Below are 19,402 nucleotides of genomic sequence, written 5' to 3'. Positions count from 1 at the left end.
TCTCTGTCAATATTTTAGACACTACCATGTTATATTCTATACTTCATGGGATCTCAACAAATTTAATCAATGAAGAGACAGGAGAATACTCCAAGGCCAGAAAGTAGGCATGTTTTTGTCTGGTAATTAGATATGAATAGCTACACTTTTGGATAACAAGTATCATGTCTCCCTCTTGTATTTCCACACAGTGCCCTAATACATTTCATAGTGACAGCCATGAGCTGGTTTATATATCTAATGGTGCCTGGAAAGACAAGATGACCTTTCTAATTGTCATTATGAGAAGCACAATTGCAAGTGACTTTGAAACATATGGTAAACTTCATTATGCTAAAATATAATAGCTTTTTCTTTGGGGCTCATGATGAATATTAATGTCAGGGCTCCTGAGGAAAAAAAATGTGTTCTAAATTTTTATTGCATAAAACCCTTTCAATACCAATGAGAGCATTTATTTGTAGTCTTCAGGCTTCTTCATCAAACATGGCAAAGTGAAATGAATAATCATAGAACATTAAGGAGGGAGAATGATTATGTTCCCAGCATCAGGCCACTTGCCAGGCAGGGTGAGAACAAAAACACTTTGACTATAAATATGAGTCCAGGGAGGCAATGTGATGTATTTACAGGAGGGTTCATGGGTCTTGACAGATGACGCTGGGAGATGTGGGTAGGGCGAGTCAGACTTCATTGTGAGCCTGTGGAGACGATGGAAAGTTTAGCAGGTCTGACGAGTAGAATGGCTGAAGCATGGAAGAAATGTAGAATGGGTGCATGGTGGATAGGGCGTGACTACTGCAGAGGTTGAGTAAAGAATATAGAAACCAACGGAGAGCAGCCAAAAACCAAAGGAAGGTATGGTTGGAGATGAGGTAGTATCTGATTTCTAACCACTGGCATGGGCAAGAAAGCACCTTCCTGAAGCCCTAATTGCAGTAATTTCTTATGATTTGTGATTACACATCATGAGTGGAAAAGGCTCTCTGAGTCAATACCAAATGCTGTGTGCTGTCTGTACAGAGAAGGGCAGGGAACTGTTTCGAGCCTGTTTTTCACACGAATGAAAAAGCTGGTGACAGTTTCAAAGGTCATCCTGTCTGGCACCCTTCCAGGAAAGGGACAACCTGTATATCTACCATTTCAATGAACCCCTCCCTCAGACTGGAATTTCATTGGGCACATGCACCATTAATAGATGCCACTTTCCATTAGTCCACACAATAACTGCATGTTTGGGGAAGAAAACGAATTGTTTTTCTAATGGATTTGTTTAAGAAAATGGGAAATAATAAATAAAATAAAACTGAACAAATAGGTCAAAGCCAGTGGAATATTCAATGCAAGATGCATTTTGAAGAAAAAGTAATGAGTAGGATACTGCATGTCTCCTAGCTTCCGTATATTTATGGTGGAGAAAAAAGTAAAATTATGCATTCTACAGATTTATTGAAAAAAGTGAAATTGCTTCAAGATCCCAATTGCTACACTTGACTGTATATCACATTTGTTTAAAAGGCCAAGTCCAATGAATATTAATGCATAGTGGAAATGGAATGCCTTTACTTGAGATGACCTGTCTATGTTGTTTGTTAAATCATTTGTGCCCTAATGCCTTAAAAGTTTCAGAATTCATTCTAAACTGTTATCTTAATACATTGCCATTGTTTATAAATATTTCTGTTCTGTGTCCATTTAAAAAAATTTATTTAAGGTATACAAGTTTCATGTATTTCATGTATACAGATTTAGGAACATAGTGATACTTCCCACCTTACCCTCCCTTTTGCCCATGCCCCAGCCCTTCTTCTTCTTCCCTATTGTATTCTCTCTATAATTTTCACAAAGATCTATTTTCAGTTTACCTTATACTCATAAGGTAAACCCTACACTAAGTAAAAAGTTCAACAAATAGTATGAAGAAAAAAAATTGCTGTTCCTCAACAGTAGAGACAAGGGCTGTAAACAATCAATTAATCTCAAAATGTCCATTTCACTCCAACACATTACACTTCAGGTACTCGATTAATTACCCCAGATCAGGGAAAACATAATATCTGTCTTTGGGGGACTATTTCACTATTGTTTAATTTATTCGAGTTGCATCCTTTTTGTTGCAAAAGACAGGATTTCATTTTTTTTTTACAGCTGAGTAGTACTCCATAGTGAATCTATACCATGATTTCTTTATCCAGTCATCAGATGATGAACATCTATGCTGATTCCATATCTTAGCTATTGTGAATTGCACTGCTATAAACATTGGGGTATAGATACCTATTTCTTATGCTGACTTCTTTTCCTTTTTGTAAATTCCCAGGAGTGGGATGTGGGTCATATGGTAGGTCTATATTCAGATTTTTAAGGTATCTACATACTGTCTTCCACAATGGCTGCACCAGTTTATATTCCCACCAACAGTGGATTAGGGTACCTTTTTCCTCCTATCCTTGCCAGCATTTTTGTTTGTTGATTTCTGTATTAAAGCTATTTTAACCAGAATGAGGTGAAACATCATTGCAGTTTTGATATGCATTTCCCTAGTGATCCTGAGCATTTTTCAAATGTCTGTTAGCCATTTGAATTTTCTCACTTGAAAAATGTCTGTTTAAGTCCTTAGCCCATTTCTTAACTGGGCTGTTTGTTTTGTTGTTGAATTTCTTGAGGTCTTTATAGAGTCTGGATATTAATCCTTTACCAGTTGCACAGTTTACAAATATTTTCTCCCATTCTGTTGGTTGCCTCTTCACTTTGCTGAGCGTTTCTTTTGTAGTACAGAAGCTTCTCAATTTGATGTAATCCCATTTTATCAATTTTGTCTTTGATTGCCAGTGCTTCTGGGGTCTTATTCAAGAAGTCTTTGCCTATGCCAAGGTCTTACAGAGTTTCCCCAATGTTCTCTAGTAGTTTGATGGATTGGGTCACAAATGTAGGATTTTGATCCATTTTTAAAAAATTATTTATTTTTTGAAAGGGAGAAAGAGAAAGAGATAAAGACATTTTCCATCTGCTAGTCCATTCTGCAAATACCCACAATAGTGAAGGCTAGGTCTGGCAAAGCCAGTAGCCAGGAACTCCACTTGGGTCTCTCATGTGGGTGGCTGTAATCCAAGTAGTTGAGCCATCATCCACTGTCTTCCCAGGCCTAATAGCAGGAAGCTGGATTGTAAGTGCAGTAACAGGACTCAACGCAGCACTCTGATATGGAATAAGGGTATCCTAAATCATGGCCTAACTCATTGTACCATAACACCTGACTCTTTAGACAACTATTAAGCATTCTATATAGTGATTTTTATAATATACACAAATTTAAAAGTCATTAATAATTATTATTTTAGAAGAGGAAAACATCAAGTCCCACTCCCTTTCCCAAATTAAACAAAAGGATAACAGACATGTTAATATACAATGAAATGAATTATAAGTGCACAAAAAAGTTCAGCTTATTAGTGAAATATGTGCAAAACTAAGCAAAAATTATACAGTACTATAATTATCCTAATGATTTTTAAAGAAATAATGTCCAGTTTTGGAATAGATGGGTTTTTAGTTAAATTAAATTGGTATAATGCTTTTGAAGTCAATGTACAGTAAAGCCATAAAAAGGACTATAGTCTTTGGAACATTACCACCAGTCTTGAGACTTTATCTCTAGAAAGAAATTCATGAAATGATCATTAAGCATCTCAATATAAGGGAACACATAAGTAAATCATGGTAAACTGATTATTGGAATGATATAAAGATAAGAAAGACTAAACTGGAAGATTATGTTGCAACAAGAGAAAATGTTAATGTATGATGAAGAGTACATTATGAAGTCAGATGAGTCTTGATACAGCTCTTCAATTCCCATCTACAGGGGCTGAACAAGATTTTAACTCAATGAGTCTCAGTTTTACCATCTATACAATGCAAATAATAATTTTGTCTCAAAGTACAGATGCAAGGATTAAATGACATCATGCTGTCAGCTGTAAAGTGTAGGAACAGCAAATAGTGTCCACTTCAAAGTCTGCATGTGATGCAAGCACAAGGGAACTGTAATCATGCAAGTCATATGAAGGATATTTTGCATTCAGTGTAAAATTTTATTTTACATTGATGGTATTTTTAAATTATACTTAATCCCAGAGTAGCTCCATTACTCCAGAAATTCCAATAGCTTCAATGTCACAGGAATCTTCTATAATCTATAGGAAAAATGACTTCATCCCTGAAGTCTGACAAATTCCTAGGATTCCAGACCACTGGAGAATTTGTGTTTGATGACCTTCTCTAGGTAGACATAGTGTTAGCATTCAGTCACCACTCTTAGTCTCTGACAAAAATGTGGTTGAGAGAAGGGTAAACAAACATTTGTCAGATTCTAATTTATTGTCTCATTTGACATAATTGTATAAAGGGATAAGTCAAACGCTGGATCTACACAGGCTTACAAAAAGCTCAAGATTTCAGACACTTTGCACAAATAAGACTGATATCTTCTTATTGAGTATACCCTATAAACACAAATTAATGGCATTTGGTTCTTTCTTGGAGATTGAGAAGATAATATTTGGTTACATATGTAGTGTAAAGTGGCCATAGTAAACATGGAAAAGAGAAATATACAAAATAGGCTAAAACAACTAAAATTCAACATCCTCTTGGCAAATAAAATTCACTTATAATGAAATTGAAGCAAAGAGTATGTAATCACTAATTAATGAGCTATAAAGTTTTAAAAAGTATAATGTCAAGGAGCCAGCATTGTGGCATAGTGGTTAAGCTGCTGCCTATGGTGCCAGTACCCTATAGGGTAGCTGGTTCATTTTCTGCCTACTCTACTTCTGATCCAGATCCCTGTTTATGGTGTGGGAAAGCAGCAGAAGATGGTTTAAGGACCTGAGCCTCAGTCACCCTCATTTCAACCCAGAAGTTGTTCCTGGTTCTGGCATTGGCCTGGCCCTTGCAACCATTTGGGGAGTGAATTAGCAGAAGGAAGATTTCTCCCTCCCTCCCTTCCTCCCTCCCTCCCTCCCTCCCTCTCTCTCTCTCTTTATATCTATCTACCTATCTATCTATCTATCTATCTAGATATCTATAGATATCTATAGATATTTATCTATAGATATAGATAGATAGATAGATATATCTGTCTCTCCCTCTAACTCTTTCAAATAAAAAAATCTTAAAAAAAGAAACTATAATATCAAAAGAAAAATAAAATTACTTTCTATAAGCATGTGGGCATGGGACATATCAGCTTGCACGATTCATAAATTTTTGATGATGCCAAGTCGGTAGGACCTTAAGCAATGCTTGATGGTTTCTACTGTGACTATAAATATTAAATATCGATGCATTCACTCAGAGTTGTCCACCCCTCCGATGATCCAATCCTCCCCCAAACAATATAGAGGTCTGAAAGGAACGTGAATAGTCATCCTCAAGTGCAAAAAATAACAGTGCAAAGTAGGATGGGCTCATTGCAACCATCACTAGTTTCATAAGACAATCAAGGTAGGAAAACTGTTCATCAGCACACCTTCTCCCTTCAAGGGCAAGGAAAACAAAAAATCAAACAAGCAACAAATGATGATCTTTCAAGTAAGTTCTGTTCCTCTTGGGTTGCTAACAGATGGTGGCTTCAAAGAAGAGGAAGTATGTAGTAAAAATGGTAGGGTATGTGTAGGAAGTCATAACTCATGCAATGCCGAGGAAAAAATAAGGTATTTCTTACAAAATCAATCACTGAAAAAAACTGTGACAGCATAAAAGATGCTGTATTTAAGCAGCCCTGATAAAATTAATTCTGCAAAACCTCACAAAATTAGATTCAGCTTTTTAAAAGTCAACTTTCATTCATCAAAGTCTCAAATTATAGAACATTTTAAACATTGCCTTATTTAATTAAAATTTAAAAATTCATCCAAAAGAAGCCTAGAAAGAATACCATTACATTTTGCAATTTGAATTCTTGGTAATCAATAGAATGATTAAAGACTTCCTATAGATAAACAGGACTTCCAACTACTTCTCTACCAGGAACTTAGTAAGGATTGAATTCTGAATCAATGCCTTTGCTTTTAAGAATACAAAGCAAAACACCGACATTGAAGAAGTTTCAAATAGGAAGCTGAAACATGAACATTTCCTTGTAAAGTTTGTTAGAGGTGTTCTAAAATTAACAATTTTTACCATAATTTAAATTGTTAGAATTTAACTTCTTTCTGCTGTATTGCAGCTTGCCACTTTCCTCATTGTTACCCATCAAAAACTAATAATTTGGGTTATAATATCATAAGGGTGATAACCTATAATACCTCTTATCAAGTTAAATAATCCAGCAGTATAGTAAAACTGCAGATAGCGCATCATAATTTCAGGCACAAAATACAGAGAAGGAACATGAAAACATCAGACATAGAAAGAATTACCTCTCTTCAGGGCATTCTAAATCATTTTTACCAGACTTTTGTAATCATTAGTCTATGTGATATCTATGTAAGGTGGTGAGATTGAGAGATGGGTACAGACTCACATTAGGAATCACGTTTCTACAGGACATAAAACAATATCAAAGGTAAAATTGCAGATAGAAAGATTCCAGGTCCTCCCTGCCCCCTCGCAGTGCTGAGAAGTGATCCTAAGCTGTACGTTTAGAGCTGTAAAATGGCAACTGGACTGGTGGATATCGCATAGATGGTCCAGAGGATGCAATGACTAGGTGCAGGCAGAACCTTGGCACAGCGCTTGGTACTCAAGGGCTTGACAACAAAACGTGGTTGCTTTACAGGAAGAGGGAGAGAGAGAGATACATACATGAACACAACACAGTCCATGTCTCTCCTCGGGATGCCCTGTAACCCCTTGGGCCTCTGCCAGCACTAAGGCCATCAATAGATGTGGGTTCTCAACCCTCTATCGTCAGAACCATGAGCCAAAGTAAAGCTCATTATTTTGTATCTGACCCAGTCTATGGTGTTGTGTTGCTTGAAACAGAAAATGAACTAAAAATAGGAGCAGGACAGAAGTGGCTGAGTGTAAGAAAAAGATAAACAAAGTATGCATAGAACTGTAGGAATTGGCCCAGAGGGATCTGAAGGAAATGGTGAGCTCAGAAGCCATAGGGATTATCTGATCCATCTCTGGATCGTGAGGACCTAATGAGATGTCTGGAACATTGCACATGCTCAATAAATGCTTGCTGAAAGGAGGGTTGGGTGGATGGATGGGTAGATGGATAGCTGTAAATGAAACTTTAAGAGCTGATTCTACTGTGTGGTATAGAAAGAAACTGATAGAAAATTCCAAAGATCATTCACTGACCCTCATATACGCCAGCTATTATGTAGATGATTAAAAAGTGTGAGGACTTAGACTCAACTGAGAATATTTTTTACACTTTAGGGAGATTGTTTCCCAAAGAATTATCACAACTGCTTGATAAAAGAGGAAGAAAGCTAGTTGCCAATTGTAAGTTTAGAAAATCACAGGCAAAAATGGCTATAGAAAAATAATCATATTAATAGTAATAAAAGGATAAGATTAGAAAGAAAAAAAGCAAGAAGTTGTAAAATGTGAAGATACTAAGATCTTGATATAGGTAATCAAAGATAAATAATAAGAGATGTAAAAGCTGAAAGATTTTGAAATTTTTAAAATACATTTTCCTTCAAAAGATGCCATTTGGTATAAATTTTAATCTAACCAAAGATTCTCAGTAGAGAAAGGCAGATACAAACACACTTCCCATATAGTCCTCTAAGATCCTCAACACACAAAGTGCAGGTCTTAGCAATGGCTCTGAGGGAAGATGTGACACTTGGTGGTTCTGTAGATTATGCTGTCTATCTACTCTTCTATGTTCTAAATTTCCTGTTTGAATCATGTCAGATCACTGGAAGATGTTGTATTTAAACTTCATTAGTTCAAGCCCTTACTAATTCATCCATATGGTATTACACTTTCATACAATGTACTTTAAAATTTGGGGGCTCTTAAAATGACCCCTTAGCTGGCGCTGTGGCATAGCAGGTAAAGCCACTACCTTCAGTGCTAGCATCTCATATGAATGCCGTTTTGAGACCTGGGTGCTCCACTTCCAATCCAGCTCTCTGCTATGGCCTGGGAAAGCAGTAGAAGATCGCCCAAGTCCTTGGGCCCCTGCAACCACAAGGCAGACCCGGAAGAAGCTCCTGGCTCCTGGCTTCAGATTGGCACCTCTCTGGCCATTGCGGCCAACTGGGGAGTGAACCAGTGAATGGAAGACTCTCTCTCTGACTCTGCCTCTCCTCTCTCTGTGTAACTCTTTCAAATAAATAAATATTAACAAAGACCCCTTAAAATGTTGAAAATTGGATATTTGTGGCAAAATATTTTTATCTATATATATAATATTTGTGTACCATTTCCTACTCTATCCTTGAATTCCCAGTTTGAAGGCATGCTCTGACATTTTCCCCATATTACTGTGGTAACAGCCATATGAAAAGTGCTTTTGCATATACTATAAATCTGTTCATGTGGATATCCACTGTGCTTTCAAGAATATTTCCTTTAACAAGTTAGCATTCTGTATTCCCTAAAAACTTAATGCTTTTCAAGTCACTTTGAGGAAGATGGATGGATGATATTTTTTTTGCATTGGTTTCTAGGAAGCTCTTTGTCACATGATTTTTCAAGCAAAACAATTAACATCTGTCATTAGTATTTCTTCTATTTTTAAATTCTGCTTTTAGTTGTTAACTTTGTTGTTATATCTGTGTGATGGTTATGCTTCCAGTTCTCCATTTCTTCCCTTCCTGCACCAACAGAAAGAAGCTCACAGACTTTATTTCTGGGTTCTAATTTATCTCAGAAGCTTTTTCCCAAATAAATCCAGTGTGCGTGGAATGAGATTTAGTGCCTTTATCTGCACAACTTACAGCACCAGAATCTCTACACCAAAAGCCTTTTCTTACCAGGTATGCAGTGAACATCTGAAAGGTGCTACATCTGTGAAGCTCAGAGTTAAGAAACAATCTCCCTACACATTTCAAGTTCAAAAATTGTAAGCTAGTCCAAAAATAAAAGCAGGATCTTGTCAGTGTAGACATATGGCCTTTCTAATCTAAAGCAAATGTACTGGGCTTCAAACCGTTTTTGGAAAGTGGCTTCCACTCCAGATTTATTATCTTTAAATTGTACCTTATCTATTTTCTACTCCCCACTATCTCATTGAAACGCCAAATGAGTTAAATCTGGACACAATCATCCACTGTCACCAGAAAAAAATGAGATCCTGTTATTTGAGATTTCCATTGAAAACTCCCTTTAAATAGCTTAAGGATTCCCTATACAGATTCCTGATAGCTCAGGAGGCCACAGATCCAGCCAGACGTCAGAGCTACATCTGCAGTGTCTTTCTGCTCAGGCAGCTGGCAGAAAGAGAGAAAATCCATTAACATGCTAATAATGTCCTATTTAAAATTCTAGCCCTGATGATTCTGTGATTAAATCTCTCCCCTTGACATCAGCTTCCTTTATATCTGAGTTACAGTGTGAAATCAATAATATTAATAAAGTACAATACAGATTACCAATTTATACACAAGGGATGGAAAAACAGTTACAGAAATCTCAGAGTTGTCCTTTTTTTGAAAAGCAGGTATAGCAAACTAAAAAAGTCACCAATTTTTTCTTCATTCCACCTTCCTTTAAAAATACTGAAATCCACAATAATTAAAGGTTTACAGTTAATTTCCATAAGCATTCAAGGAGTGGCAGACAGATTGAGCTTTTCATTCCATTTCAGCTGTATTTAAAATTGTCAGAATTCAAATGTGTTCTCTTTAAATCTTAAGAGCAGCTGAAGAGGAGGAGCTAAAGTACACTTCTTTCTTGTCCCTTCATGAACTGTGTTACAATGACGAAAACCAGTGGATTCTGCGGTGATGTCTGTGGGCCTTTGCCCTTGAGTAGTTGACACATTTCAGTCCGTTTTCTGACACCACATTGTTCTGTCTGCTGACATCCCACTCTGAGTATCCCAGAGAACACAGGCATGCTCCAGGAGCAGGGGCCAAACTCAAACACTGCTCTCATAACATTGGAAAATGAATAATTAAACAGAAGCCTCAAGGTCTGGATCTGAAATCCCAAGTGAAGAAAGGAGTAATGTTTCATTTTCACATCTGATTCCAGCAAATGAACAAATATTTATGGTACTCTCACTATTTTAAAAGACACCATGGTGATCCTGAACAACACAATACAACATAAAGTGGCTGCCCGGATCCCAGTGGAGTCTCCCTCTAGCCGGAGATGTGGAACACAGTGATACTGAAGTAAGTGGTCAGTAGGGCACACTCATCTCAGGTGGGTCCTTAGAGATACACTTTATGTCAATGACTCCCCCTTGTATAAGGGTCAAGGCTAATTGTTCCCCCAGAATGCAAATCTCCCCCTCTGCTATAAAGAACTTTGGACTTCAGAGGGTCACATGGCTCCCCAAGATAAGGGCAGTGTACCTCTCCTCCCCCCTTGCAATTAGCTGTGGGGATGAAAAGGTTATGTAGACAGGGATATGGCAGTTAAAGAAGTGTGTGCAGACTGTAAAGGGCACTTAAAAGCATGCTGTCTTCCTTCCTTGTCCCTTCAACTGCACCTGGACAGACCTGTGTCTGGGTCAGCCACCTTTAGATCAATGTCACCTAGTGTGGGTCAAAGAACGGAAGAGTCTGACAACCAGGCCTGCTCACTGTCCCTGAATTCACTTTTCCCCTGAAAGCTGCATTCAGCAGCCGTGGACTGAAATGAAAACATTGTTCTTTTCAACAAGCACTACATAGTCGTCCTCTTAAACACAGTTTCATTTTACAATGGCTTGTCTAAGACTGAAAAAGAATCATGGGACCTACATGGGGATGTACACACATATGCTCTACACTTGAACACAGCTCTTTCTCATTTTCTTTCAAAATCTGAAAATAGTTGAACACAGACTTTGCCCTAATGTTCTTAAGTTTTAATAGATCAAAGCTTCAATTTAGCTAGGAATTCCTATTTTATTTTTTGGAAATTTGATTCGCACATTTTCACCAACACAGGCCTATTAATTTGGTTCATACATAGCCAAGTCACCTCAGTTTCATTAAAAATTAGTTTCAGCATAAAGCATACAAAAATCAACATATAGGAATTTCTATTCAGCTGATCCAGCAAATTCCAAATATAAAACATTTAGAGAACCTGCACAACAGTAACAAGCCAACTGCAATTTAGAATCATCCATGGTAACCATCTCTCATTCCATTTGTTTATGTTTTATTCATCATTTTGAAAATATCTAGTGAAGTGACAATGATGAGATTCAGAAAATACTGTGCTGTCATTTTTAAAAAAGACATATTAATGACTATGAAGAGCTTAACTATTCAATTGAAAATATTGCTGTACTACAAAGATTAAATTTGTTCACATCTTCTTTATTCTTAATTATATCCCCCCATCTTGCGCCTTAACATACATGATCATAACAGGAGAAATTTCATAGTCTCCACTGTTTGTAAATTTTTAAAAAATCTATCCGAGTGGGCGTGGCTGTGGTACAGGCTACACTTCCTCATGGAATGTCTGCATTCCCATATTGGAGTGCCCGTTTGAGGCCTGGCCACCCTGCTTCTGATCCAGCTTCCCAATAACATGTCCTGGAAGGAAGCAGAAGATGGCTCAGATATAGAGACCTGTCAGTTTTGGCCTGGTTTAGCCATGATTATTGCAAAATTTGGGGCCACTGGACAAGAGATACATTTCTCTCTTCTCTGTCCGTGTCTCTGTCATTCTACCTTTTAAATAAAATTTTTTAAACTGATATTTCTATATATTTATATACTTTTTATTTTTTTAACTTTTATTTAATAAATATAAATTTCCAAAGTACAGCTTTTGGATTACAGTGGTTTTTCCCTCCATAACCTCCCTCCCACCCGCAACCATCTCATCTCCTGCTCTCTCTCCCCTTCCATTCACATCAAGATTCATTTTCAATTATCTTTATATACAGAAGATCAATTTAGTATATACTAAGTAAAAATTTCAACAGTTTGCACCCACACAGAAACACAAAGTGTAAAGTACTGTTTGAGTACTAGTTATGCTGTTAATTCACATAGTACAACACATTAAGAACAGAAGGACAGATATCCTACATGAGGAGTAAGTGCACAGTGACTCCTGTTGTTGATTTATCAATTGACACTCTTGTTTATGGTATCAGTAATCACCCGAGGCTCTTGTCATGAGCTGCCAAGGCTATGGAAGCCTCTTGAGTTTGCCAACTCCAGTGTTATTTAGATAAGGCCATTGTCAAAGTGGAAATTCTCTCCTTCCTTCAGAGAAAGGTACCTCCTTCTTTGATGGCCTGTTCTTTCCACTAGGTTCTCACTCACAGATCTTTCATTTAGTTTTTGGTTGTTTTTGTTTTTGTTTTTGTTTTGCCACAGTGTCTTGGCTTTCCATGCTTGAAATACTCTTATGGGCTTTTTAGCCAGATCTGAATGCCTTAAAGGCTGATTCTGAGGCCAGAGTGCTGCTTAGGACATCTGCCATTCTATGAGTCTGCTGTGTATCCCGCTGCCCACGTTGGATCATTCTCTTCTTTTTAATTCTATCAGTTAGTATTAGCAGACACTAGTCTTGTTTAGGTGATCCCTTTGACTCTTAATCCTATCATTATGGTTAATTATGAACTGAAACTGATCACTTTGACTAGAGAGATGGCATTGGTACATGCCACCTTGATGAGACTGAGTTGGAATCCCCTGGCACATTTCTAACTCTACCGTTTGGGGCAAGTCAGCTTGAGCATGTGCCAAACTGTACATCTCCACCCTCTCTTATTCCCACTCATATTTAACAGGGAACACTTTTCAGTTAAATTTAAACACCTAAGAATTATTGTGTGTTAATTAAAGAGTTAAACTGATAGTATTAAGTAGAACAAAAAAAATTTTAAAAATTAGAAATGTATAGCAAAAATTCACTTACAAGGGACAACGCTCATTCCTATATGACCTCATGAACCAGGCTGGCATGTCTTCAAGGGATATGTCATCATTCCCAGGAACCACTGTTTTTAGGCTCAAATGTAGAGTCTCTAAGTTCATATTTGGTAAAAAACAGACCTTTATCAAAAAATTGAAAAGAGAAAAGACCAGGGGCCGGCATTGTGGCCTTACAGGTAAAGCTTCCATCTGCAGTGCTGGCATCCCATATGGGCACCAATTGTGTCCCAGCTGCTCCGCTTCTGATCTAGCTCCCTGCTCATTCTCTGGGAAAAGCAAGGGAAGATGACTCAACTGCTTGGGCCCCTGACACCCACGTGGGAGACCCAGAAGGCTCCCGGTTTCAGCCTAGCTCAGACCTGGCTGTTGCAGCCACTTAGGTAGGGAACCAGCAGATGAAGATCTCACTGTGTCTCTCCCTTTCTCTCTGTAACTCTGAGTTTCAAAAAAAACAAACAAATCTTAAAAAGAAAAAAGACCAACTCTGAGTTATGGAGCCAACCTAGGAGTGTTCACTGCTAAGAAGGCACAATAACCGTGGGACTTGCTATCTTTGATTCAAGATACTTTGTGAAGCAACCTTGCTATATAATCTGGTAAGTCTTCAAAATAAAATTTATTTATTACCCAAATGACACATGTAACTACTGATTGCAAGTTTATATTTCATTATTTGGTTTTTAAACACTAATCCTCACTTATTTTAACTTGTGAAATATTTTTAAATAAGCTCTTTTAAATCTGGCTCTTAATAACTCTCTACTTCCCAATTCCTTTAATATTTCTTTTTAAATAAGCACTCCTTGTAAATATTGCTATTCACACATTTATGTTTCTTCCATTCTCCAGTAAAAACATTCAAGGAGTGACTATGATGTGCTATATATGACTGCTATCCTCCAGCAACTTCAATAGAACAGAAGGGGGAATAGAGGACACACACATACAAACACATGTGCATCATTTAATCTGCCTGTAAGGCATGTTCTTCTTCTCATTTCACTGATACACAAACAAGTTCCAGCATGTAACATTTTAAATCTGAATTTGCTCCTAATGATTTCACTGTATATATACTAGAAAATAAATTATCAAGAATTCTTTACAGTTTTTGAAGAAATACATTTTTATCTCAATTTGGAATGAATAGTCATCTTCTGAGACAATCCTATAGGCTGCACTTCTCGAGATGATTTCAGTTACCCTTAATAACTAAAACAAAGAAGAACACAAGAGTACTTCATCTGCAACACCACTCTTCCATGGGAAAGATGCTCTCAGAAAAGCATGCAAACTAACACACATGCACACACACACACATGCACACACACACAAGAGCCCTCTTCATGGTCTTTTCTCAGTTTTCTGAATCAGCCTGCATTGGTCTGCTCAAAACAGCAGACTGAGCTGAGAAACAAAAGGGAGATAATTATCAAATAAACAAAATGCTCCAGACCTGTGCCAAGAGAGAAATTGCTCTAAAAATCACAAAGACATTAGCAAATGGAGGGTAGAGGGTTAAGACAGAAAAAGAAAAGATGTCACATTTGAATACCAGAACAAAAGCTGACAAGTAATCCCATCATTTGCAAGGCTCCTGCTGAAAATGTCCCCTGGGAAAGTGATGCGTGCTCTGCAATGTCCTCGACATGACATTCACTTGGAGCACAGAGGGTCACACAACACGATCAATATCATCAATACTTCACCAGGCAACGGTTGTGCACTACTCACCATAGGCAGTTTCCAGGTGCTCTAGTTCTCTGCTCAGTCTGGTGTAATCTTCTTTAAGTTTTCTCAACTTTTGGACATTCCTGGAACTCAGCATCAACAGCTTGTTGAGGACTCCCTCCAGCACGTCTCTCTCTGTTGCTAACAATCTAATTTCCTCCATGAGGTCCTTAGCTATACAGAAGTGGTTTCCTATGGCACATTGTGGGAGAGAAGGAGGGAAGAGATGCTTTACTGCACATGCAAATATGGAAGGCTGAGCAGCAGCTGACGTCCACTCAGCACAGGTAGAGGAACTGCAGCTGGGAACTTTGTAACTTCCCTAACAGTGCTCTCTGGGAAAATGTGGAAAAATGAGCATTATCCCTTTTTGTGGGTTTTTTGGGTATGTATCTCATAAATACAACATTAGGAACACAGTAATTCTTCTCACCGTACCTGACCTTCTACTCACTCTCCCCCACTTCCTTCTCCCTCTCCTGTTTAGTCCGAGAAAGAAGAAGAAAAAGGAAGAAAGGAAGAAAGGAAGAAAGGAAGAAAGGAAGAAAGGAAGGAAGGAAGGAAGGAAGGAAGGAAGGAAGGAAGGAAGGAAGGAACTAAAAAAAAACTGTTCCTCCACAGTCTAGACAAGAGCTGTTCTATGTGATTGCTTCTTGAAGGTGATTTCACTTTTCCCCCCTTCCTGTTTTCCCTTCCTTCCTCCACCTTCTTTCCTTTTAGAAATTTAATTGTCTTTAAAGAAGGACCCAAGGATGATGCATCTTTTGCAAGCTCTTAGACATAACTATAACTTATGAGACATAACACCCTCCACTTAATACACTAAAAGGAAGTTATTCTTGAGAACAAGTTTTACCATTAAGTCTCATGATACAACTCTTTGGGGACAGAGGTCCTGCGTAGGAAGTTAGTGCATAGTGACTCTTGTTTATTTAACAAATAACACTCTCATATATGACATCAGTGATCAGCCAAGGCTGTTGACATGAGCTGCCTCAGTTGTAGAAGCCTTTTGGATCCACTAGCTCACAACAAGGCCATAAGCAAAGTAAAGTTCTCTCCTCTCTTCAGAGAAAAGTACATCCTTCTCTGGTGGCCACTTCTTTCCACTTGGGTCTCACCCACAGAGGTCCTTTATATAGGACACTTTTTTTGCCAGAGTGTCTTGGCTTTCCATGCCTGAAGTGCTTCTCCTGGGCTTCCCAGCCAGACCAGAATGCCTTAAGGGCCAATTCTGAGGTCAGAGTGCTACTTAAAGCAATTTTCATTCTATGAGTCTGCTGTGTGGACTGCTTCCCATGTTGGAGCCTTTACTCCATTTTAATTCTATTATTTCCAAACACTTAGTTCTACTTATATGATTATTTTAACACTTGATCTTATCTATATGGTCACTTTACCACTTAATCCTATCCATGTGATCTTTATAACATTTAAACTGCTATTTTTACCAGCCAACTTCAGGGACTTTGGGATCCCACGGCCCTTAGAAATAAGCCCATGGGAATGTATGTAGGACTATACTATTTCGCAGATACGAACAACATACACTTCATAATTACAACCTTAGGATCTTGGTAATTCTTCACTCTGTGCCCACTTCCCACTCTCCTTCCTGTTCCCTTTCTTACTCTCACTCTTATTCTTTACTAAGATCTATTTTCAATAAATTTTATACATATATGGTTAATTCTATGTTAAGTAAAGAGCTCAATGATTCATATGAAAGAAAAAGATATGGAAAATATTATAAAGAAAAGATAAAAATAAAAAGCTGTTCCTCAACAGTCAAGAGAAGGGCTGTTCAAAGTCATTGCTTCTCAAAGTTTCAATTTCATTTCTACATCTTGCCTTTTAGGTGCTCTATTAGTTATCACAGGTCAGGGAAAACACATAGGATTTGTCTCTTTGGAACTGGTTTATTTCAGGCCGGCGCCACGGCTCAATAGGCTAATCCTCCACCTGCGGCGCCGGCAAACCGGGTTCTAGTCCTGGTCAGGGCACCGGATTCTGTCCCAGTTGCCCCTCTTCCAGGCCAGCTCTCTGCTGTGGCCCGGGAGTGCAGTGGAGAATGGCCCAGGTGCTTGGGCCCTGCACCTGCATCAGAGACCAGGAGAAGCACCTGGCTCCTGGCTTCGAATCAGCACGGTGCACCAGCCACAGCGCACCAGCCGCAGCGGCCATTGGAGGGTGAACCAATGGTAAAGGAAGACCTTTCTTTCTGTCTCTCTCTCTCTCATTGGCCACTCTGCCTGTCCAAAAAAAAAAAAAAGTAAAGTAAAAAAGGAACTGGTTTATTTCACTAAGTATGATATTTTCCAGTTTCATCCATTTTGTGGCAAATTACTGGACTTTTTTTTTTACTGCTGTGTATTATTCCATAGTATACATATCCTATAATTTCTTTATCCAGTCTTCAGTTGAAAGGCATTTGGGTTGATTCTATGTCTTTGCAATTGTGAACTGAGCTGTGACTATCCTTTTTAAATCTGAAAAATCACTAGTCTTTTTTTTTTATCACTTTACATATTTTGTATGTTTTAGGGGTTCTATTGGCTAAATCATTTGCTGTGAAACATAATGACATAAACAATGTCCCAGTGGAACCCAGAATAGCCACAAGGTATTGCTCAAATATCTAAATGTCAAAGTGAGGCAGACAGGGACTGAGCCTTGGCATTAGACCCCTGTGTTATTCAAGTTGTTGGAAGTAGAGCAAAAAGATTACCAGTTCTGGGAAAAAATTATTATAAATTATGACTGTAACAACACCTAAATAATAGGAGGTTGGAAAAATAAAGAAGAAATTGTGTAAAGCACAGAAAAAAACATATGACTCATTGACTGTAACAAGGTTATAAGATACACGATCAATGTACAAAAATCAATTGTCTAAGTATCAACAATGAACTACTAGAAAAAATATTTTATAGCTCAAAATACTCAGGGATAAACTTGAAGAAATGCATGCAAGAGCTCTGGTGAAAACTTTTTTTAAATGGTTGAGTTCAGACATTTGTCACAGCAGGAAAGATGCCACATGGGATACACACATCCCATGTCAGAGTGCCTGAATTTGAGTCCCAGATCAACTTCTTCTTTTTTAAAGATGCATTTATTTATTTGAAAGGAAGAGTGATAAAGAGAGGGAGATCAATTTTTTTTTTTTTGACAGGCAGAGTGGACAGTGAGAGAGAGAGACAGAGAGAAAGGTCTTCCTTTGCCCACTGGTTCACCCTCCAATGGCCGCCGCGGCCGGCGCGCTGCGGCCGGCGCACCACGCTGATCCGAAGGCAGGAGCCAGGTGCTTCCTCCTGGTCTCCCATGGGGTGCAGGACCCAAGCACTTGGGCTATCCTCCACTGCACTCCCGGGCCACAGCAGAGAGCTGGCCTGGAAGAGGGGCAACCGGGACAGAATCCGGCGCCCCAACCGGGACTAGAACCCGGTGTGCTGGCACCGCTAGGCGTAGGATTAGCCTATTGAGCCGTGGCGCCGGCCGAGAGATCAATCTTCCATCTACTGGTTCACTCTCCAAATGGCTGCCTACGAATGGGGCTGAGCCAAGCCTAAGCCAGGAGCCAGGAGCCAGGAATTACTCCAGGTCTCCCATGTGGGTACAGAGTCCAAGGACTTGAGCCATCTTCTGTTGCATTCCCAGGCATATTAGCAGGGAGGTGGATCAGAAGTAGAGCAGCCAGGATTTGAACTCCTGCCCACACGGGATGCTGGTAGAGCAGGCTGTCGCTTAACCCACTGTGCCACAGCATCTGCCCCCCAGCTCTGCTTCTGATTCTGGCTTCCTGCTAATGCACACCCCAGCAAGCAATGGTGAAGGTTACTCCCATGTGGGAGACCCAGGTGAGTTCCAGGCTGCTAGTGTCAGTATGTTTGATTATGGGAAAATACAGAAAAAACAGAGGAGGATCTGCGTTCCTGGGAGACAGCTGGAGAGAAGTTTTCAGTGAAAGCCTACAAAAGAAGAGAGACTCCTTGGAACAGTAAGGATGGTACAGAGATGCAGCAGCCATGGGACACAGCAGCACAGGTGGCAATGAGGCCATCTTCCCGCAGTGAAGTGAGAGGAGTCTGCAGAAGCCCATCTTCTGCTGGTGATCTTGTCTAGGGGAGAGACTCGCTGTTCCCATTGATTTTGATTTCAGGAGGTTGAGTCGGCAGAGCCCAGGACTCCCATTTCTGTGAATGAAGGGCACACTGTTTCCCTCTCCTCACACCCAGCATCCGTCAAGGAAAGCATCATCTCAGAATAAGGTGAATGGAGCCTGTGGTGGCCCGCGTGCCTCTGGTGGATTTTGTCAGAGGGAGAAATCTGCAGTCCCCTGGGACTTTGAATTTGGATGGATGAGCTGGGGTGGGGGGGAGCAGAGCGCCCTGTTAACGGTGAATGGAGGGCACATTGCATCCCACCTATCCCCCTCACTAAGTTGCCTGGCAATCAGCCAGGGAAGTGAGTGGAGCTGGCAGAGGGCAGGGCACTCCCTTGGCACATTGCTCCCTTCCTACTAAAACGCCAGACTCAGGGATAAGGCAGTTCCCTCTCTGGATGGAGAGACTCACAGTGCAGAGAGTAGATTCCCTGCACCCTGTGACTGTGGGAATCCTGCACCCTGTGACTGT

At 39.3% G+C, this 19,402-nt stretch overlaps 1 protein-coding gene across 1 annotated transcript in view; it reads right to left on the bottom strand.

Annotated features, from left to right (window-relative positions):
- The window catches only part of DISC1 (DISC1 scaffold protein), a 360,091-nt gene that overhangs the window by 208,570 nt on the left and 132,119 nt on the right, over positions 1-19,402 (bottom strand). Inside the window, exon 9 of the mRNA XM_008268257.5 lies at positions 14,769-14,957. Coding sequence (XP_008266479.2) covers positions 14,769-14,957 — 189 coding nt within the window. The remainder of the gene's footprint in view (positions 1-14,768; positions 14,958-19,402) is intronic.

Source organism: Oryctolagus cuniculus, chromosome 13 (genome assembly GCF_051225735.1).
Source record: "Oryctolagus cuniculus isolate XC-2025 breed Fujian yellow rabbit chromosome 13, ASM5122573v1, whole genome shotgun sequence".
Classification (NCBI taxonomy): Eukaryota; Metazoa; Chordata; class Mammalia; order Lagomorpha; family Leporidae; genus Oryctolagus; species Oryctolagus cuniculus.
This window is presented reverse-complemented; position numbering and strand designations above follow the sequence as displayed.